Here is a 17,467-nt window from a genome sequence, read left to right as displayed (position 1 = left end):
GCTTTTCTTAGGGCTTTTTATCCCATCTATTTGAGGTGGCATTTCCAAGATGGTAGTTTCTCCAGCACCCAGTCTGAAATACAATGAAACAAGAAATTCCAGAGAACTCATCACCGTGGGTTCGGGTCACTGCCTTTTTCTCCTTTCAGAGTCTTATGTATGTTTTATATATGATGTTAAGGGTTTTACTGTACTTAGTATGAAGAATAGGAAGAAGTATGTCTGTTCTGGTGGGATCCAGAACTGAAAGTCCCCCATCTTTTTGAAAAAAATTACCTATGTAAAAGTACTAATTTTGTAGAATATACTACATTCTAGATCTGTCTGTTCTTTTCCTCATGGTGTCATTTATCTTGGTCTTCTATACCCAGTATTTGCTGTAACCTGGAAGTTAGAATAGAAGGAATCTTAAATAGGTTGGACAGGGGAGGCCTTACTGAAAAGTTGACATTTGAGCAAAGACTTTAGGGAAGGTAAGAAAATGAATCACTCAGAAAAGTATATCTAACAAAGGAACAGCCCGTGCAAAGGTCCTAGTTAAGAGTTTATGTGGCTTGTTCAAGGAACAGAAAGAAGAACCAAGTGGCTAAAACAGGGTAAGGAAGTGAACAAGTACCAAGAGATAAATTAACAAGTACCAAGATATAAATTTAATAAGGAACAGATTGCATAGGGCCCTGTAGACAGTTGCAAGGATTGTGGCTTTATTCTCGGAGAGCTGGGGAGCTATTGGAAGGTTTTGTACAGAGAACTAACATGATATGACTTGGTTTTAGCAAGAATGCTCTGGTTTCTTTGTGGACAACAGGCCACAGGGGTCAAAGGTGGAAGCAGCAAGATTAGTCAAGAGTAATCAAGCAGAAGGGGAGTTGTGGCTTAGACCAGGGTGGTAGGACTGGAGGTAATAAGCGGCAGAATTCTGGGTATAATTTGAAGATATAGCTGATAGGACTTGCTGATGAATTGGATATAGGTGAAATCCCAAGAAAATCTTGCCAGAGCAACTGGAAAAGTAAAACTGCTCTTTATGGGGATGAAGTTGACTTTAGGAAGGATCATTGTGGGGGAGAATGACAGTTCAGAATTGGACATGTTGAATTAGAAAGGCCTACTAGACATCCGAGTGGAGATGAACTTAAAAGCCCTGTCACCAAGGTTCTCAAAGTTTGAGAAATGGAAATATGGAAGCAATACTTGTGAAAAGGGCTGTTTCAGAGGAGTGTACAGAAAAGTATGCTCTCAACATTTCTTGGGTAGGGGTGGACTTAAAAGACATTTCATAAAGGAGATGACATCTTTAGTTTAGTCATGGGAAGAGACTAAGTGTCATTAGGTAAAGACAGAGGTGTCACAATTTCTATATTCTTAGATCATAGCACACAGGGGTTGCTCAGATCCAATCCAGTCACCAATTGTGTGACCTTGGATATTATTTAACTTCTTTGAGACTCAGTCTTTTTTTAAAATCTGTGAAATGGAAATAATCATAACATTTTTGTGATGATTAAATGCAGAACACTTAATACACCACCTGATGCAGTGAATTAGTGTAACTTACTATAGAATAAATAAATATATTCTTTAATGACCAAGTCTAGGCTAGACTGGCAAGCTGTCTTTATATCCCACCAGACTTTTACATGCTCAGCAGTTTGCTGGACTCCTTTCTACATCTTTAGAGTGGCTCAGGAAAAAGCCCCCTATATTCTAGGTCTTCAGAACTACTCTGAATGAGGAATAAACATTGCTAAGACTGGAGTGAATGGAGAAGCCCTAACTGTCCTTACAAGTTTGTCCTGTCCCCTATCCCCTTCAACTTCTTCCTCCTATTTTTCCTATCTCCTTACCCTCTTTTCATTTTATAGTGAATCTGAGTAAAATCTCTTCAGATTAATAGTGAGCTTCTCTCATGCCACAGGCTCTCTGACACTCAGAATAGACCAGGCTGACAAGCCTGGAAGAAGATCGGCTACACTGAAACACTTTGACACTTAAGGAAAGGGCCTGCCAACTGCCAGGGCGTTAGCCCAAGGCCCCAGGGAGACAGACGCCCCCTACCGGCCGAAAGCAGCCCCCCCCACGCCCCTTCAGGCTGCCGTGGTTGCTAGGCGACCGGGGCCCTGTGCTGAGACGGAGGCTACGGAGGTGTTCCGGGATTTTGGAGGAGAGAAACCTTTTCTCTCTTCTTCCACCGCCTCTCCCGCCCTTCAGCAAATAGATGGGCTTATGTGCTGAGAGAGGCTACGGAGGTGTTCCGGGATTTTGGAGGAGAGAAACCTTTTCTCTCTTCTTCCACCGCCTCTCCCGCCCTTCAGCAAATAGATGGGCTTGGGCGGCGCTGCTGGCTGCTGTCTCATAATCTGAGCTCATTCTTAAAAATAGAGCTTCATCAAATGACCTCAGTCTTTGTGTGTGGACAAACGAACATCCTCACCCCAAATGTAGTTTCATCTGGGCCTGAGACCCAGATCATTCAAGGCAAAACTTTCTGGTTCACAAAGCGTGGACAATGAGCATTGCTGTGGGTGTGCATCTGTAGTCAAGGGGAATTCTAGCAAATTGGGAAAGGGTGGGAATAATTTTGGTGAATAGTCCAGTACAGTATCAAGATTTCCCTGATCATTCCCAATGTGTATATATATTTGGGAAAGTCCTACTTTAGTTTTACTCTATTCCATTAAGATAGAATGGTCCCCAGGAGTGATAGTGTATAAATGATCATCGATACCTCAGTGGGGCAAGTTTCTTGGTGGCTTTCCTGAATTAGGTTTCTCTGTGGAGAAGGGAGAGATCATGAGGTTGGTGGACCCCTATGAGTAGGGGCAGAGCCCAGAAAGAGGGAAAGAAATGAAAGAATGGGAAGGTAGTAAATGGAATTAGGCAGCTTCTTAGTTTCATGTCTGGGTTGGAGATCCTGGCTCGGTTCCCCATCTGCTAGGATCATGCTGAAGCACCATCTCTTTATGAGGGTCTTTGGGTACCAGAAATTCACAGCTTTTCCTTCCAGAAACCTAGCATTCTGGCCAGGAATAGTCCAGCGGTCCAAGGCCTTAACCACAACCTCTCCATCAAGATTTGCCTCTCCCCTCAAAGCTAGTATAACAGAAGCTTCACTGTGGCAGAGTCCCAAGCCATGGCAAGCTTAGGGGAGAGCTGTGCCCAGGAATGTCCTCATGCGCTTTCCGTCAAAAGTTCCAAGGTAGAGATACCAGGCTGAGGTAACTGGCAACCAGGGAACATCTGGCCCAGCCATGGCCTCAGTCCACAAAATCTCCATAAAAGCAGGATGGCAAGGGAAAGGATCTTTGTCCCCCCCTCCCCCGTTTCCAAATTGAACTGGGTCGGGGCTGTGCCTCCGCTCTATTAATATCCCACTAGCCCAGCCTGCTAGCCCCAAACCAGGATGCCAGAAGTTGTGAGTCAGCAGCTAAAAATAACAAGTAATTGCAGTGAACCCCAATGAGCAGCTCCCCCTGGTCCGCCTCCTGCAAGGCCTCACAGAGGTTAAGTGCGATATAGCTGTCCAGTCCTCCTGGGAAGAGTGTAAGGATTTGTAACACAGGCCTAGGACTCAGTTCCCAAGGTTAGGGGCTAGAAGCAATGGCTGGAGATGGGCGCTGGCGTTCTGGTGGGGAGTCTGGAAGCTAAGATTAGAGGACTGCAGCTGAGAGCCTGGGAGCTGGGAGGTTGGGGCTGTGGGGGTGGAGAAGCTGGAGATGGACTGGGTTGTGGTCGGAAGGGGAGGGGAGGTATGAAGAGGCAGCAGTGCTGCTAGCCTGGGGAACATACGGAGAACAGAAAAGAAGGGATGAGGATAGTGGTACATGGTAAGAGGCGACAGCCCGGCAGTACCTGACAGGCTGGGGACTCCAGAGCTGAGGTCAGTAGTCGGCCTGACTGAGGGGCAGGATCAGAAACGGCAAAAAGTAAGAAAATACAGCTTGAAAAGCAGTGTGTGAAGGAGACCTGCTGGGTGTAAGGGGGCGTGGACACCCAAGCAGACCTGGACCCAGGCAGCAGCCGCGGCACTGGCTGCCCGTGAGCCTCAAGCTTACCCGCGTGCCCCGACCCCCACACCAACAGCAGGCCAGGTATGCTGCTGTGTACGGCTACCTGAATGTGTATTGCAAGAGTGTGCTTGGAGAGGGTGGGGCGTCGAGAACGAAAGGGGACCGGAAATGCCCAGAGGCATACTGGGAATTGTAGTTCCCATGACAGTCTACAATCCGGGGTTAGGGTCTTGCCCCGAGATGGCAGTGCTACCCGTCCTAGGTCCCAGTTTGGCAAGGGAAGAGGAATTGCGAATCGACTCTCCTGACTGATCAACCCCTTAATTCGACTGGACTTTGTGTGGAGGCACGAACCAGGGGGAATGTCAGTGTAATGGAGGACTGTAGGGTCAACCACAGGGCCCTCTTCTAGTTTTACCCTGCGCTCCCTTTCCTCCTTTCTACAGTTTCCTCATCCTATGCCAGCTCCGCCCTGTCCTCTTCAACTACTTAGACCAGAGACACACAAGCAGCAAATACACTGGAACACTTGCTCCTGGAGAGAAAGGCTGGACCAGAAACCTGTAGAATGAAGACCTGTGGAAATCGGACTGTGCCCCTAGAGTCCTAAGTCAAGGACACAAGTCTCCAACAGGCATGGAAAACAGGTGTCTTTCAGAAAATACGTCAGGGTGACGACGGAGGCGGCCCTCCTTTTGAGGCAGGTGACCACAAGGTGGAGCTACAACGCAACCCTCCGCTGGGTGTTTGCATCACCAGGAACGGCCCCCTAGGCGGCTGCTCTACACCTCGCCTCTGGCAGTTCTTTATTGCAGCAGATGGTTCTCCTCCCACCTCCAATCCTCGAATCTCCCCCATCATGATCCTTCAATGTCAAATCACATCCAACCCTAGACGGAAGGTGTCTCCTCCCAGCCCCAGAGCTGAAAAGATTAGACTGTGATCAAATAGGAATGAAATTCATCGAGTAACAGATTAATAGACAAGCTACCGACACCATCCAATCTCGAAGAAAAGATTGTGTACAGCAAAAAGACACCTGTAAATATAGAATTACATGACTAGATGGGCTCTTTATCTCCTAGTCCTTGCTGAATTGCATGGAATGGGGACTGTGTAGCCATCTTCTTAGAGTGCTCCAGGAAAGGTCATTTTATCCGTCTTTATTCCAAATGGTCCCACCCCTGACACACCCTGTGCCTTCTGTGCAAGAATTCATGCACCCAAGTCTCAGACTTTATCTTGGCAATTGCCCTTTTACTTCCTCATTCTAGTTTCTTCTTAGGAGAAACTTCTCATGACTCACCGTCTTCTCAACTGCCCCATGTCAAAACTCCAAGAGAAGCAGATTTCCTAACAGATTGAGGACTGCCCATCACCTAAGCAGAGGGCCTTGTGGCTGAAACCTCCTGTTGGCGAAACTCACTACTCCAAAATAGTCCACTTCAGCCCCACTCCCTCTCTTACAGGTAACCAATGAAGACAGGCCTTAGACTCCACACGGGGCAAAGGCAGGGCAGGGTGTTCACTCTGTCATGAAATTGTTGATCCTGGTCAGCAGCACTGCTGTTTCTAAGCCTGGGGAGGTGAACAGAGGGTGGGTCACATATGGAATGAGCAAAGGGAAGACTAGGAGGAGAAAGTGAGGTGAGGGGGAAAGTCCTTACCAGTTCTCTCTCTCTCCTTAGCACATCTCCTATAGGAGGAAGAAAAGCTTTCCTTTGTGAGTTCAGCCAGCTTCAAGCAGGACCTTCCAACCCCTAGACTGCTTTCCTCAGGTTCAAGCCAATTTGGTGATATAAATAAGGACTTAAAGCTCTCAAAGGAACTGAACAGACCAAACCCCAGTCCCAGGCAGTACATATGAGTCTGAATCAGCCTCATCACTGGGGACCCAGAGAAAGTAAGGACCCAGAAAGCTGAGGCACAAAGCACTTACCCTTGGAGAAGGAAGGTGCACAAAAGCAGCAGGGTGGAGACACAATTAATAATAATCCACATCATTAAGTAGGTTTGAGGACGCTGTGGAAATAGGAAATAGTCAGGGGCCAGATTTCCAAAGGTGGTATATGGGGGAAAATAAGTAAGGGTGAAATGGACAGGGTTAAAGAAAATCAGAGATGGGAAAAGAAAAGGAATGGCAATAGTCCCAGAGCCCTTACAATAAGCCAGATGGGGTAATGCATCTGCTGCAGCAGCTGGCAATCGTTGGTGGTGACCGAATCGACCCCCGCACACCAGAGCAGAGAGAAGAGCCAGGGCTTGTTCACTACAAATAGGTTCACTGAGACATTATCTTGGTGCAGTGCCCTGTCAAAGTGGGAAAGAAATGGGACATCCAGAACGGTGGTGCAAGAGGCATGGGTGGCAGCCCCCTGCATGTCCTGGAATTTAGTCTTACTGCCAAGACGGGTATCACTTCTAACTCTGCATAGCAATCCCTTGACCCAAGGTGATTTTCGTTGCGTAGCTGAACTCTTGTCTCCTGGTAGATTCCATCCACCAGCCCTAACTTTGCCATGTGGAGACACACAAATTTGTTTTTTTCCTTTGTTCCACGATAGCTCTTCCGAGGCCTCAGGAACAGAGGCCACACCTCCTTGAGCTTTCTCTTCTCCAGGCCCAAAGTGCCCAGCGCTTTCAACCATTACTCTTGAGGCCTGGTTTGTTATTTCCTTTACTGTATAAGCTTTTCTAATCTGGCTTTGCTCCACTTTATCAATGTTCCTTCAAAAATATGGAGCCTGCTTTTCAACATGTTATCCTGGATGAGCTTGGAGCAGCTTTCAGTAGGCCAAAATTATCTCCTTCTACTTCTGGACACTACGCCTGTATGTGGGCAGCCTGGAGTCAGGTTAGGTCTGGTAATGGCATCTCCCATGATGACTCACTGTGCCCACTGTTCAAAGCCCTGGGCTTTTTCACATATGTCCCTGCTGATGCCAATGTCTCCTCTTTTGTGTTTGTGTGATTGAAATTCTTTTGGGCCCCAAATATAGGTCTTTACATCTCTGTTGCATTTCATCTTGCTAGTTTTGACCCATCATTTAAAAGTATTTAGGCCTTTTAAAGCCTTGACTTGTCATCAGTACATTCATTACCAATTCACATCTTTTGGAAATGTGTTCAGCAGTCCTTTTTGACCAGGACCAGGTGAAGGCAAAAAATTCTGTCACATTTCCTTCCATGGTGACAATTTAGGGAAGGGCCCTTGAAGTACTTATGGTAACTGAGCTATCATTCAGTTCACATTTTTTTATCCAACCACGGGGACGTTATAAAAGACCTTGGCAACCTCATGTTTTGAAATCGATCATGTGTACTCCTGGGTCAGCTTCTGCAACCCAGTTCACATCTGGAACTCTCCCAGTTCTTCCCTAAATTAATTTATTCATTCTATCCCCCCACCTTTCTTAAGTGTTGGGGATGGAACTTATGACCTCATGCATGCTAGGCAAATCCTCTACAACTGAGCTATGCTCCCAGCCCTACTCTGATCTTTGTAGTGTAGAATAAAAGCTAAAACCCTTATGGCCTACAAAACGTTGCCCACTTTGGCTCCTGCCTACCCTTGAACATTAGGCCGTTATCCTTGCTTTTCCTATAGTCAGCTTCTTGTAACCATCAGGTCTCAGTTCAGCAATCATCACTTCTTTAGCCATTCTTCTTAATGTAGCTGCCCTGACCCCTGCACTAGCTCCTCACTCTGAACCCGAGTCACTACTACATCTCCCTGTTTTTTTCCCATAATATTTAGCACTACTCAATATGCATGCATTTTAAGTGAGTTACTACTTAGCTCTTTCACTAGTATGTACATTCCACGAAAGTGGAATTACTTGTCTGTCTTATGTATGTTTACACCCCCAAAACCTGCAATATATACTACCTGATACACAAATATTCAATAAATATTTGTCATATGACTGAATAAATAAATAGCCTTTGCCCTCCCTGCATGGGCCCTTCCCTTGCATTAGTCCATAAGATCACCTCAATTCCTTTCTCTGGCACTCACTTGATATCCAACAATGGCAGGTCTTGATAGGGGAGGTTGAGAAACTGGGGCTTCTCTGTTCTGTTGCCTCTCTGCTGTCCATATATCTGGCGCATTCTGGGTGCCCGTTGTTGGACATGAGCCCTATCTTCATCTGGTAGCCAAAGGATCTGTGGTTCAGGGAAGATGGGCATGAAGATGAGGAAGACCCAGGGATTTGAGGGACAGGGGAGGGGTGAGAGGTTTGGCTACAGAATGGGCTATGTTTAGCTGGGTTGGGGTGGAGGGGGTACTGGGGCAAGAGGCAGTCTCAAAATCACCAAGGCTTTGAAAAGGCACGGTGGGAAGGAGGGCAAAATGGGGCTCTTGGGAGCCGTGGCAACATCACCATGGCTTGGGGCACCCTTGCACTCAGCACAGTCTCCAATGTCTGGTTCACAAAAGTGTCATGATATGTGTGGTTTCGTGGAGGTTGGCGCAAGTCAAACATGATGGAAAGGTTGAGGGCTTCTGCTGCTTTCAATAGCTCTTCTAATGTTGGTACTGTCTGATTCTCAGCCTCTTTCCGATCAGGCCCTGACAGGTGCTTGGCTCCCCAGAAGGGTTTCCTCTATAAGAAAGGAAAATCATTTCAGTACCAGAAGAGGCCTCCAGACTTTCCCCTTATTCTTGCTGTCTTCTCCTATATCCCTCACTTGGTGTTTCGCTGCTGCCTATCTCTGCGTCTGGTCTTTCTTCTAAACTGTGGTTCTCTTCCCTACCATCTAATACCATTCCCTACTCTGTGACTGCAACTTCCTACTTCTAGCTTCATTTCTTTGTCCAACTACACCTTATCTTGCATCTCACGGGACCCTAACCCTTGGTTTCCTCTCAAGCCATCAGCTCTCTTTCAGCTGCACCTGCATCCCTTGCCATGGTCCATCCATAGCTTCAGATACTTTTCTACAGTGCTGCCAGCTCCCTCCCTGTTCCACCTGCCCTACAACTTCCAAACTTTGATTCACTATCTGCCTTCTCTACCCCTAGCTCTGAGGGATGAACATTGCCATGGGGACAGTTGGCATTGTAGTTCTGTGTTTTGCTCAGTGCTGCTTAGCAAAATTTTTATTTGCTGTTGATCTGCTCCCTTTCCCATTTCCCCTAGTGGCTATTCCAAGCTTCTGCCATTCTACTCTCCTTCCCTTTGTATCAAGGAATGATCTCATCTTCTAATCCCTGACAGGGATAAAGCTAACAGTACCGAGTACTTACTGTAGTATTTACTGCAGGCAAGGCAATGTTCTAAGTACTTTGTATTAACTAACTTAATCTTCCCAATAATACTACAAGGTAGGTATTGTTCCTATTCCAATTGCACAAACAAGGAACCCGAGGCACACAATGACTAAGAAATATTGCCCAAGGTCACATAGTTAGTAAATGCTGGAGGCATAATTCAAACCCAGGCATCCCTACTCTTAATCACTTTGATATGCGATATCAAATATAGATCTCATATATTGCTATATATCATATATAGCTTTTTAAAAATATTGATTGATTGTGGCACTGGAGATTTAACTTAGGGCCTTCACACTGAGCTAGATTCTCAGCCCTTTTTGTTTTTATTTTGAGGCTGAGTCTCACTGAGTTGCCCAATCTGGTCTCAAGTTTGTGATCCTCCTACCTCAGCCTTCCTGTGTGCCGGGATTACAATTGTTCACTGCTTATAGTTAAATTTTTTAAAAAAAGCAAGTTAGTAGAGGCTGTGTCATGATCCTATTTATGCAAAATAAAGTATATATACATATATAGTTTTTATTTTTCATAAAAACATTATATATTTTAAAGTAATAAATATATAACTATATATTTATGTAATATAATGTATATATACTATATTTATATGTCATACAACATGCATATAAATTTATACAATGAATTTGTATAATATATAAATATATATAATTCATATACACAATATATATGCATATAATTTAAAAGTAATATATTTATAAATTATGTAAATATGTAAATTTACATAAATATATGTGCGTGTATCTCTAACAGTGACTGTTTTGGATGAATTAGATGGGAGGCTTTGATCTGTATTTTATTTCTCTGATGGATTACTTTTTTACAAATGAGTATTACTTTTGTAATCAGGAAAAGAGGAAATGAAAAAAAAAGTATCTTTTTAAATATTTTTTCACTACCTACAGGATTAAAGTCCACATTTCTGGGTCTGGCATTCAAAGACACCCTCTTCTTCTTCTTCTTCTTCTTCTTCTTCTTCTTCTTCTTCTTCTTTTTGTCTTTTGAGACAGAGTCTCACTATGTAGTTCAAGATGGTCTTGAACTCACTGTGTAGCCCAGGCTGGCCTTGAACTCGTGACAATCCTGTCTCAGCCTCCCAAGTGCTGGGATTACAGATGTGCGGCAGCATGCCAGGCTTTCAAAGCCCTTTAAGACCAAGACTCTGCATCCCACCACTTCCATTAATTGTATCTTGCAGTTATGTTGAACCACTTTTTGTTCTCTGGAAACACAATTTTTCATACTTGGCTTTTATACATGCTCTTCCCTCTGACTAGAATTCCCTGTCCCATGGATTGGGGGCATAGCTCAGCAGCACAGCACTAGGCCTAGCATGTGCAGGGGTCTGGATTCCATCCTTAGCACTGCAAAAAGAATTCCTAGTCCCTTCTATTTTATTTTGTTTATTTTGTGGTACTGGGGATTGAACCCAGGGGCACTTTGTCACTGACTTATATCCCCAGTACATTTTATTTTTGACACAGGGTCTAGTTAAGTTGCCCAAGCAGTACTGGAACTTGCGATCTTCCTGCCTCATCCCTGGCATTACAAGTGTGTGCCACCATAATTGGCCTGCTCTGTCCATCTCAGGAGCAAACTCCGGTATCACAGGTGCCACGCCTCCTCTCCCATGCAAATCCACTCCTGATCGCTCCCACACCTGTGGTCAAAGAGCAGAGTGATTTTTCTCTCTCCTCTCTGCCCATGAAATGTATTTTTATTGCTCTAGGTTACCTGTTCTAGTTGCCTGCTAAATAAGTTCTCTTCTTTATTACTGTAGGTGAGGTGACTTGAAGGCAGACACTGCTCCTTTTGGCCAACACAGGGCTCAGCAAAAACTTATCAGTGCCATGAACCTTGTCTTTTGAGTGCCCCTGCAGGTGGTTGCCTTTTCCCAGATGCCACTCTCACCTCTAGAAACCAGGCGCCAGCGTTGAGTCTCTTCAGTTCTGCCCAGGAGAAGTCACTGCTGTGGGCTGTGATTCGGGATGGGAACACAGAGGCTACATCCGTGGTTCTGCTTAGCTTCTCATCATGCATGAGGAAGGGGACCCCGTCGGAGCTGAGGGCACAGTTTGTGTCAGAGGGCCAAGTCTGGGGCTGGTCATCTTTTCCTGAGCTCTTCCACTGTGTCCTTCACTCCCCAGATCCCGCAAGCCCCACCCTCCATCACCTGACCATCACATCAGTCTCGAACACAGCAGCTCCGCATTCAGCTGTCTTCCGCAGGGACATCAGTGTGTTCTCAGGGGCCAGCTGAGAAAGGGAATTGGTGAAGAGGTAGCAGGGAAGGGCAGGAGTCTGGGTACCCACAGGCCTGGCTGCTGCAGCCCAAGGAGCAGATCCTCCTCACCCATCCAGCATTCTGCCCACCACTCACCATGGGGGCCCCTCGGTGTCCCATCAGCCCAGGTTTGGGAGGTAAGTCTTTGGGTTCCATGATGCAGGGTGAAAAGATGCATAGAGGGGCCAAGTAGATGACAAGGACAACTCCAAAAAATAGGAACAGTAGCAGAATCTTGGGACCTGTGGGGAGTGGGGGACAGTCTTTAGGGAAAGGGCAATGGAGGAATCTTAGGGGTGGAAAGCAGGCTGCAGGGCTGGAAACTGGATGAGTGGAGGGAGCCAGATGCATGGATGACCAGTGAAGGAGGGTGGCATGGAGTTGGCACCTCTTGGGTGGATGCGGTAGAAGGTATCAGCCACAGGCCAGGCCAGGAGGGTGATTCCAGCGACTGCCCCAATATGAAGGAATGGAGCTGTGGCCTGCAGACAAAAGCTGGTGAGGAGGGCTTTCTTCCTAGTGCCCCTCCCCTTCTTGGGGCCCAACCTTCAGAATGACCAAGCTACCTGCTGTCTTGAGAGACCAGGGAGCAATAAAAAATCTGGGATTGGCTGCAGGCCAAGGCTCCCACCTAGTCACCGAAAATTGGCCACTCACCTGCAATGACAGACGTAAGCTATGCCACTCCTGCTGCCACTGGATGTCCAGTCCCACAAGGCCAGTGGCCACAAGAAGCAAAATGAAGAGGAGCAGCACCTGGAGGGAGCAGGGATGAATGGGTCCCTCCTTGTCAACTTAAGCTCATGGCCACCTGGGTCTCCTCTACTGAGACAGTGCCTTTCCCTTTCCTAGACACATCCACTTTCTTTGTTTCACTCAACAAATGCTTCCTGGGTTTCAGGTGTGGGGCCCAACACCAAGGATAAAACAGCCCTCAGCAAATCGCCCTGCCACCCCTCTCCCACTCATTGCCACCCCTGCCCTACCTTGTGGAGACTGTGCAGATGTAGTGGCTGTCCACAGAGATGCAGGAGCAGGGCCAGGAGCTGGGGGCAAGGGGTGGTGGGACTTAGGAGGTGCCAAGAGGGGAACAAGATCACTGAAGTGGGCTTTGCCAGCTGATACTACCTTCCCTTCCACCCAACAATCAGCCCCCTTCCCTCAATGGCCAGAATAGGAACAAGAAGGTAGAGTCAAGCATGAAAAAAATGGGTAAAATGGGGATTGGACCAGCCTCCCCTGGACTCACCAACAGCAGCGATGCATATGTGACCAGTAGAGAGATGACCAGCAGGAATGCTAGGGACCAGTCCATCCAGTGTCCCCACTGGCGGAATAGGAATCTGTGGGAGGGGAGAAGGAGGTGTCCAAGTGAAGGAAGGGGTTGCAAGAGTGGCCTGAGGGGATTTGGGATGGGTGGCTCCAAAAGGAGGATAAGAAGGGAGTGAGGGTGAAGCACTTTGTAGGGCCTGGGGCGCCAAGGGTAAGGAGATTTCATGGAAGGATTTTCTAGGGAGGTTGGGTAGCAGAACAGCCAGGCTTGAGGGGTTAGGCATGGGCTGACAGTGGGAGCTGAGCACCCAGGGGTCAGGGTGGGGCATAGGGTGACAAACATGCTGAGGAAGAGGGTCGGTCTGTGACACACTCATTGAAGTTGTGCAGGTCATTGAGAAGGATGAGCCCGATGTACAGCCAGCTCAGGGAGAGGAGGAAGGTGAGGAAGAGCAGGCCAAACCAGATACAGTCGCACTGCAAAGGAGTGGGAGAGAAGCTCACAGCCCATCTCCATTTCATGATGAGTCCCCAGAGGAGGCAAGGGTGCCCCTTGTCCTGCCCTTCCTGTCTACTTTGCGCAGCTCTTTCCATATTTGAGGGAGATTTTCTCTTGGGGAGAGAAAATCCCTTCCTCCCAGCTGCCTATGAGCACAACTGGCCTCCTTATCCCCTCCAGTCACCCTCTGTCTTCCGATTTTCAGCCTCCCCCATCCATCCGTACTCCACCTTGCTGGTTTGCATCCTCTCTTTGGGGCATTTCCTCCAGTGGCAGCTATACAGGCCGTGGAGGCAGCAGGCCCAGCTGGGGCAACAGCTAGGGGACTCAGCCATGGTGAGGCCTAGGGAAAAGGACACTTAGCCATCAAGAGCCTTGGCGGAGGGCAAATCTCATCCTCTCTGCCACTGTATCTGAGGAGCCTGAGGGATGGGCAGAGGCCTGAGCAGCAGAGGGAGGTCACTGGGCAGGTCAGTCCCAGAACACTGGATTAGGTAAGGCAAAAGGCTCCGGCTCCAAGACCGGCAAAGAGGGTAGTGTCTGGGGTATTTCTTTTACCTTTGTCCTTGGTGTATGGAAGACAGTGGGACAAGCAGGAAGAACGCATACCCATTTTCTCCAGTGGCTCCCTACTTAACAACATCCAGCTAAGGGAATGGAGTGGCCGGGGTGGAGACTCAGGAGAAACTTCCAAGGGTGAGGCAAACTCAATTCAGCAAGTTGAGGCAGATCTGGCCAAGTTTGAGGCAGCCCCATGTTGAGTTACCTTCTACCCCAGGAAGTAGGAATAACCTGAAGCAGAGGTTCCACCTCTGACCTGGGGCAAAAGGAGGCCCAGCTAGTTGGCTAGTTGCTACGGATACAGAGATTATACAGACCACAAAGCCCTGACTAAAAGATTCTGTGTCTTTCCATAGAGCAGAGGACAATGCTATTAAGAGGAAGGCTTGAGCGGGTCATTTTCACCCTTCTAACAGACACTTTTCCCTAAAAGCACACATTTGGAAAATCCAAGCATTGCCCCCATAGTTTTGTCCTTTCCTGCCCAGTTTCCCCCCTCAAACAGAAACCCAGTTCCCACCTTTCACCTTGCAGGGGCTCCACCCTCTGAGTTAGCTTTGGTAAAAGTACAACACACACAGGACAAAGGTGCATGTTATGGGGACATGGTTATCTTGGGGCTGGGGATCCCTGTGCTTTATGCTTCTGGCTGTGAGACCAAACTAATCTCCAAGCTGGGCATGTGACTGTGACTCCATGTGAGTGGTGTGCAATTTGTGCCAGCCTATGCATGTGTGCACTAGTGGCTAACAGTACAAATGGGTTTCTAGATGACACGATGTAAAGGAGCCCCTCAATACACCCAAAGCGCGCACAGGCTCGCGCACGCGTGTGTGTGTTTGTGTGTGTGTGTGTGTGTGTGTGTGTGCACGCATGCGCATGTGTGGTCTAAGAGACAGGACCACTTGTTGTCCAGGTTCCCCTAGAGGCTGTAGAGTCTTAGGGGGTACACAGTGGCTGTGCCCCTGCAAAAAGGAAGAATGTGGCAGCTCCTAAACCTTCCTCCCTTACTCTATGCTTGCCTTGGGAAAGGAGGGCTGGGGTAGGGGATGGAGGAGTAGGGGGTTGGGGTGGAGGAAGGAAACCTCTCCCCTGTCCCTGAACTCCTTCCCAGGAGACAGTCAAGCCAAAGGGAGGCCCCTGTCTCTGCCCATTCGGAGGCTGGGGTGCAGTAGCCTGTACTGCACCCCAGTCTGCACCTCAGCGTCCCTTGGGGGTACTACTCCTGCACCCCAGGCTGCCTTCCAGAATTCCACCTCCCTCCAGGATCTGGCTGTTGAATGGGATCAGGATCTGAGCAACTTGGAAACCCTAAGCAGGAAATCTGTCGGGTGCTGCCCAAGTGCTGGGCCTGACCCCTGCCTCCCTGCCGGGCAGAGCCAGTTCTCACCCCCCACCTCCCGCCTGTAGCCCTCAGCCTCCAAACCGTCACACCTTTTCTCAGCCGCAGCTCTGCTCTCTGCTCAGCTCTCTGCTCTGTATTGCTTTACAGCTTCTCTCCGAGTTGTGTGCCTCCTCCCTCTTCCAGTCCTTGGCTCAGCCCCACCGGTCAAACAGGTGGCACTATTGCCACCTACAGGACAATGTATGGGTCCTCTCTGAAGGTCTGCAGCTGCTCTCTGGCCTGGGCCAGCCAGGGTGGGAGGGAGAGCAGAACTGTTTCTTTACCCATTGGCGGTCAGGGGGACTGGGGGAGAGGAATTCCTTTGTGCAGCCTTTTCTGTTCTGTCCCTCCCTTTATTCCCCTCCCAGTCACTGCTGGGGCTTTGTCCTGCTTAGGGGGGCAGGGCTGAGCGCAAGCCGGGGGGAGGTGATCTGCAAGTTGGCAATGAGAAGGGGCCCTGCCAGCCCCCTGGAAAGGCCTACATGTGTGAGGAAGTCTAACGTCTAGTCTCAAGCTCACTTGGACTAAAGCCTCAATTTATTAGCCCCCTTTTCTCTTGGGCTCCTACTTCCACTTCTGCAAGGTGTATCTATAAGATGTAGTTGTAAAGCTACTTCCCGAACTCTGGGCAGCAGTTTGCTCAGCTTCTGGGCCAGGGGTCCCCATGGGCCTTGTGGATCCAAGGTGATACTTGGCAGTCCCTCTCCCTTCCCCCATCACTTGACACAGATGTTCATTCAGGACACATAGAGATTTCCATCATCGCCACTTTGTCCCCAGAGCATTTTTACTTTCTTCTCAAGAATTGCTTGAGGGGCGTATAGTATATTGGGGTTGCAGGCTTTCTGGAAGATGAACACATACAAAAGATGCTGTTGCTGTAGCATCAGATGGGGAGGGTGGCCTAGCAAGCTGTAGACAGCTTCAGGTAAGGTACAGGGGTTGGTGTGGGCGGGGGGCTGGCTTGATCAGAATCCCTCCCTGCATTTTGGCTGATGCGGTGACTTGGGTCTAGAGGCTAGCAGGGTGTTGTTGGGAAAGGATATCCTCTCCTGGGTTAAGCCTGTCCCCTCCCCCCACACGCACTGGATTTCCAGCAGTGACAAGGAAGACTAGCTCTCTTCTGCCAAGAGCCCTCCCCCTCCCCCCTGCCTTCCCATTGTATCAGGAGGCTCTAGTTGGCAACCACAGAGGCTCCCTTGGAATTAAAATGCAAAGAGAAGCAGGGTTGCTTGTTGGCAGGAGGCCTAGGGCCAGCGGGTCACCCAGTTCTCTGCCAGCTTTATTCTAAGCAGGTTGCAGGTTTCCTTTGCTTGGTCTGGGGTGGATTCTACAGTCTTGGCTTTCTAGTTCTTGGGGCCAGTATTGAGTTTTGAAGGGGACAGGGACATGCACAGATATGGTCCCCAGGGCTTAGGAACTCTCAGAAAGCTACATGTGTAGCTGGTAGCCCATATATGGCATTCCAGGGCTGCCCCCCTTCTAGCTTTAAGCAGAGATGGAGAGCCTGATGTATAGTAAGGAGTAACCCCTGCCTCTTCTTCTCCCTTTCAAAGGAGACAGCGAGGAGCCAGTGCTCTTCAGCCCTGGAACTGAACAGTAGTGTGGTCCCATGCCCATCCCATGTCCATAGAGCAGTTAGCAGGGCATTAGACATGTGAGATCTGAGTTCAAGCCCTAGCTCGATTACTAAACTTTGTGACTCTAGATAAATTATCCAACTTCTTGGCACCTCAGTGCTATACCTTGGATCCTTAAATGTCTCCCAAAGGCCCATGTATTTAAGGCTTTGTCTCCAGCCTATGGCACACTTTGAGAGTTGTGGAACCTTTAAGAGGAGGGGTCTAGTGGAGGTTTTCACTTCAGTGGGAGAACCCACTCCCCAGCTCCTTCCTTTTCCTATGTTTTGCATCTTGGACATGAAATGAGCAGTTTTGCTCTGCCACTTTCTTCTGTTGTGATACACTGCCTTACCACAGGCCCAAAAGCAACAGAGCCAAGAGAGTGTGGGCTGGTACTTCCAAAACTGTGGATCAAAATAAATCAACCTATTCTCTTTTTAAGCTGATTATCTCAGGTATAGTGATGTGAAACTAACTCATTCTGTTTCCTCATCTACAAATATCCTGAGCATTTTTGTGATGAAGGCTAAAGAAAATCA

The 17,467-nt window shown here is 48.2% G+C and overlaps 1 protein-coding gene across 3 annotated transcripts; it reads right to left on the bottom strand.

Moving 5' to 3' along the window:
- Window positions 1–5,108: 5,108 nt before the first annotated feature.
- On the bottom strand, window positions 5,109–15,600 carry Gdpd2 (glycerophosphodiester phosphodiesterase domain containing 2). 3 transcript variants are annotated; one of them, XM_010632161.2, is made up of 16 exons: window positions 15,357–15,600; window positions 13,592–13,704; window positions 13,236–13,339; window positions 12,840–12,933; window positions 12,577–12,636; window positions 12,248–12,346; window positions 11,979–12,072; window positions 11,687–11,832; window positions 11,480–11,562; window positions 11,218–11,368; window positions 8,396–8,617; window positions 8,029–8,177; window positions 6,173–6,320; window positions 5,950–6,032; window positions 5,678–5,706; window positions 5,109–5,588 (listed from the first exon to the last, which is right to left on the bottom strand). In XM_010632161.2, exons 2-16 carry the CDS (start codon window positions 13,694–13,696, stop codon window positions 5,536–5,538), a joined length of 1,620 nt encoding a protein of 539 aa, XP_010630463.1. In that variant the 5' UTR covers window positions 13,697–13,704; window positions 15,357–15,600; the 3' UTR covers window positions 5,109–5,535. The 3 variants fall into 3 exon arrangements, with proteins under 3 accessions (XP_010630463.1, XP_033616433.1, XP_019064227.1); XM_033760542.1 differs by lacking the exons at window positions 13,236–13,339; window positions 13,592–13,704; XM_019208682.2 differs by lacking the exons at window positions 13,592–13,704; window positions 15,357–15,600 and having other exon boundaries at window positions 12,840–13,312.
- Window positions 15,601–17,467: the final 1,867 nt, after the last annotated feature.

The sequence above is a fragment of the Fukomys damarensis genome, unplaced genomic scaffold, assembly GCF_012274545.1.
Source record: "Fukomys damarensis isolate Sample0158 unplaced genomic scaffold, DMR_v1.0_HiC HiC_scaffold_39, whole genome shotgun sequence".
Taxonomy (NCBI): domain Eukaryota; kingdom Metazoa; phylum Chordata; class Mammalia; order Rodentia; family Bathyergidae; genus Fukomys; species Fukomys damarensis.
The sequence above is the reverse complement of the archived record's forward strand: the minus strand, read 5'-3'. Positions and strand labels throughout refer to the sequence as shown.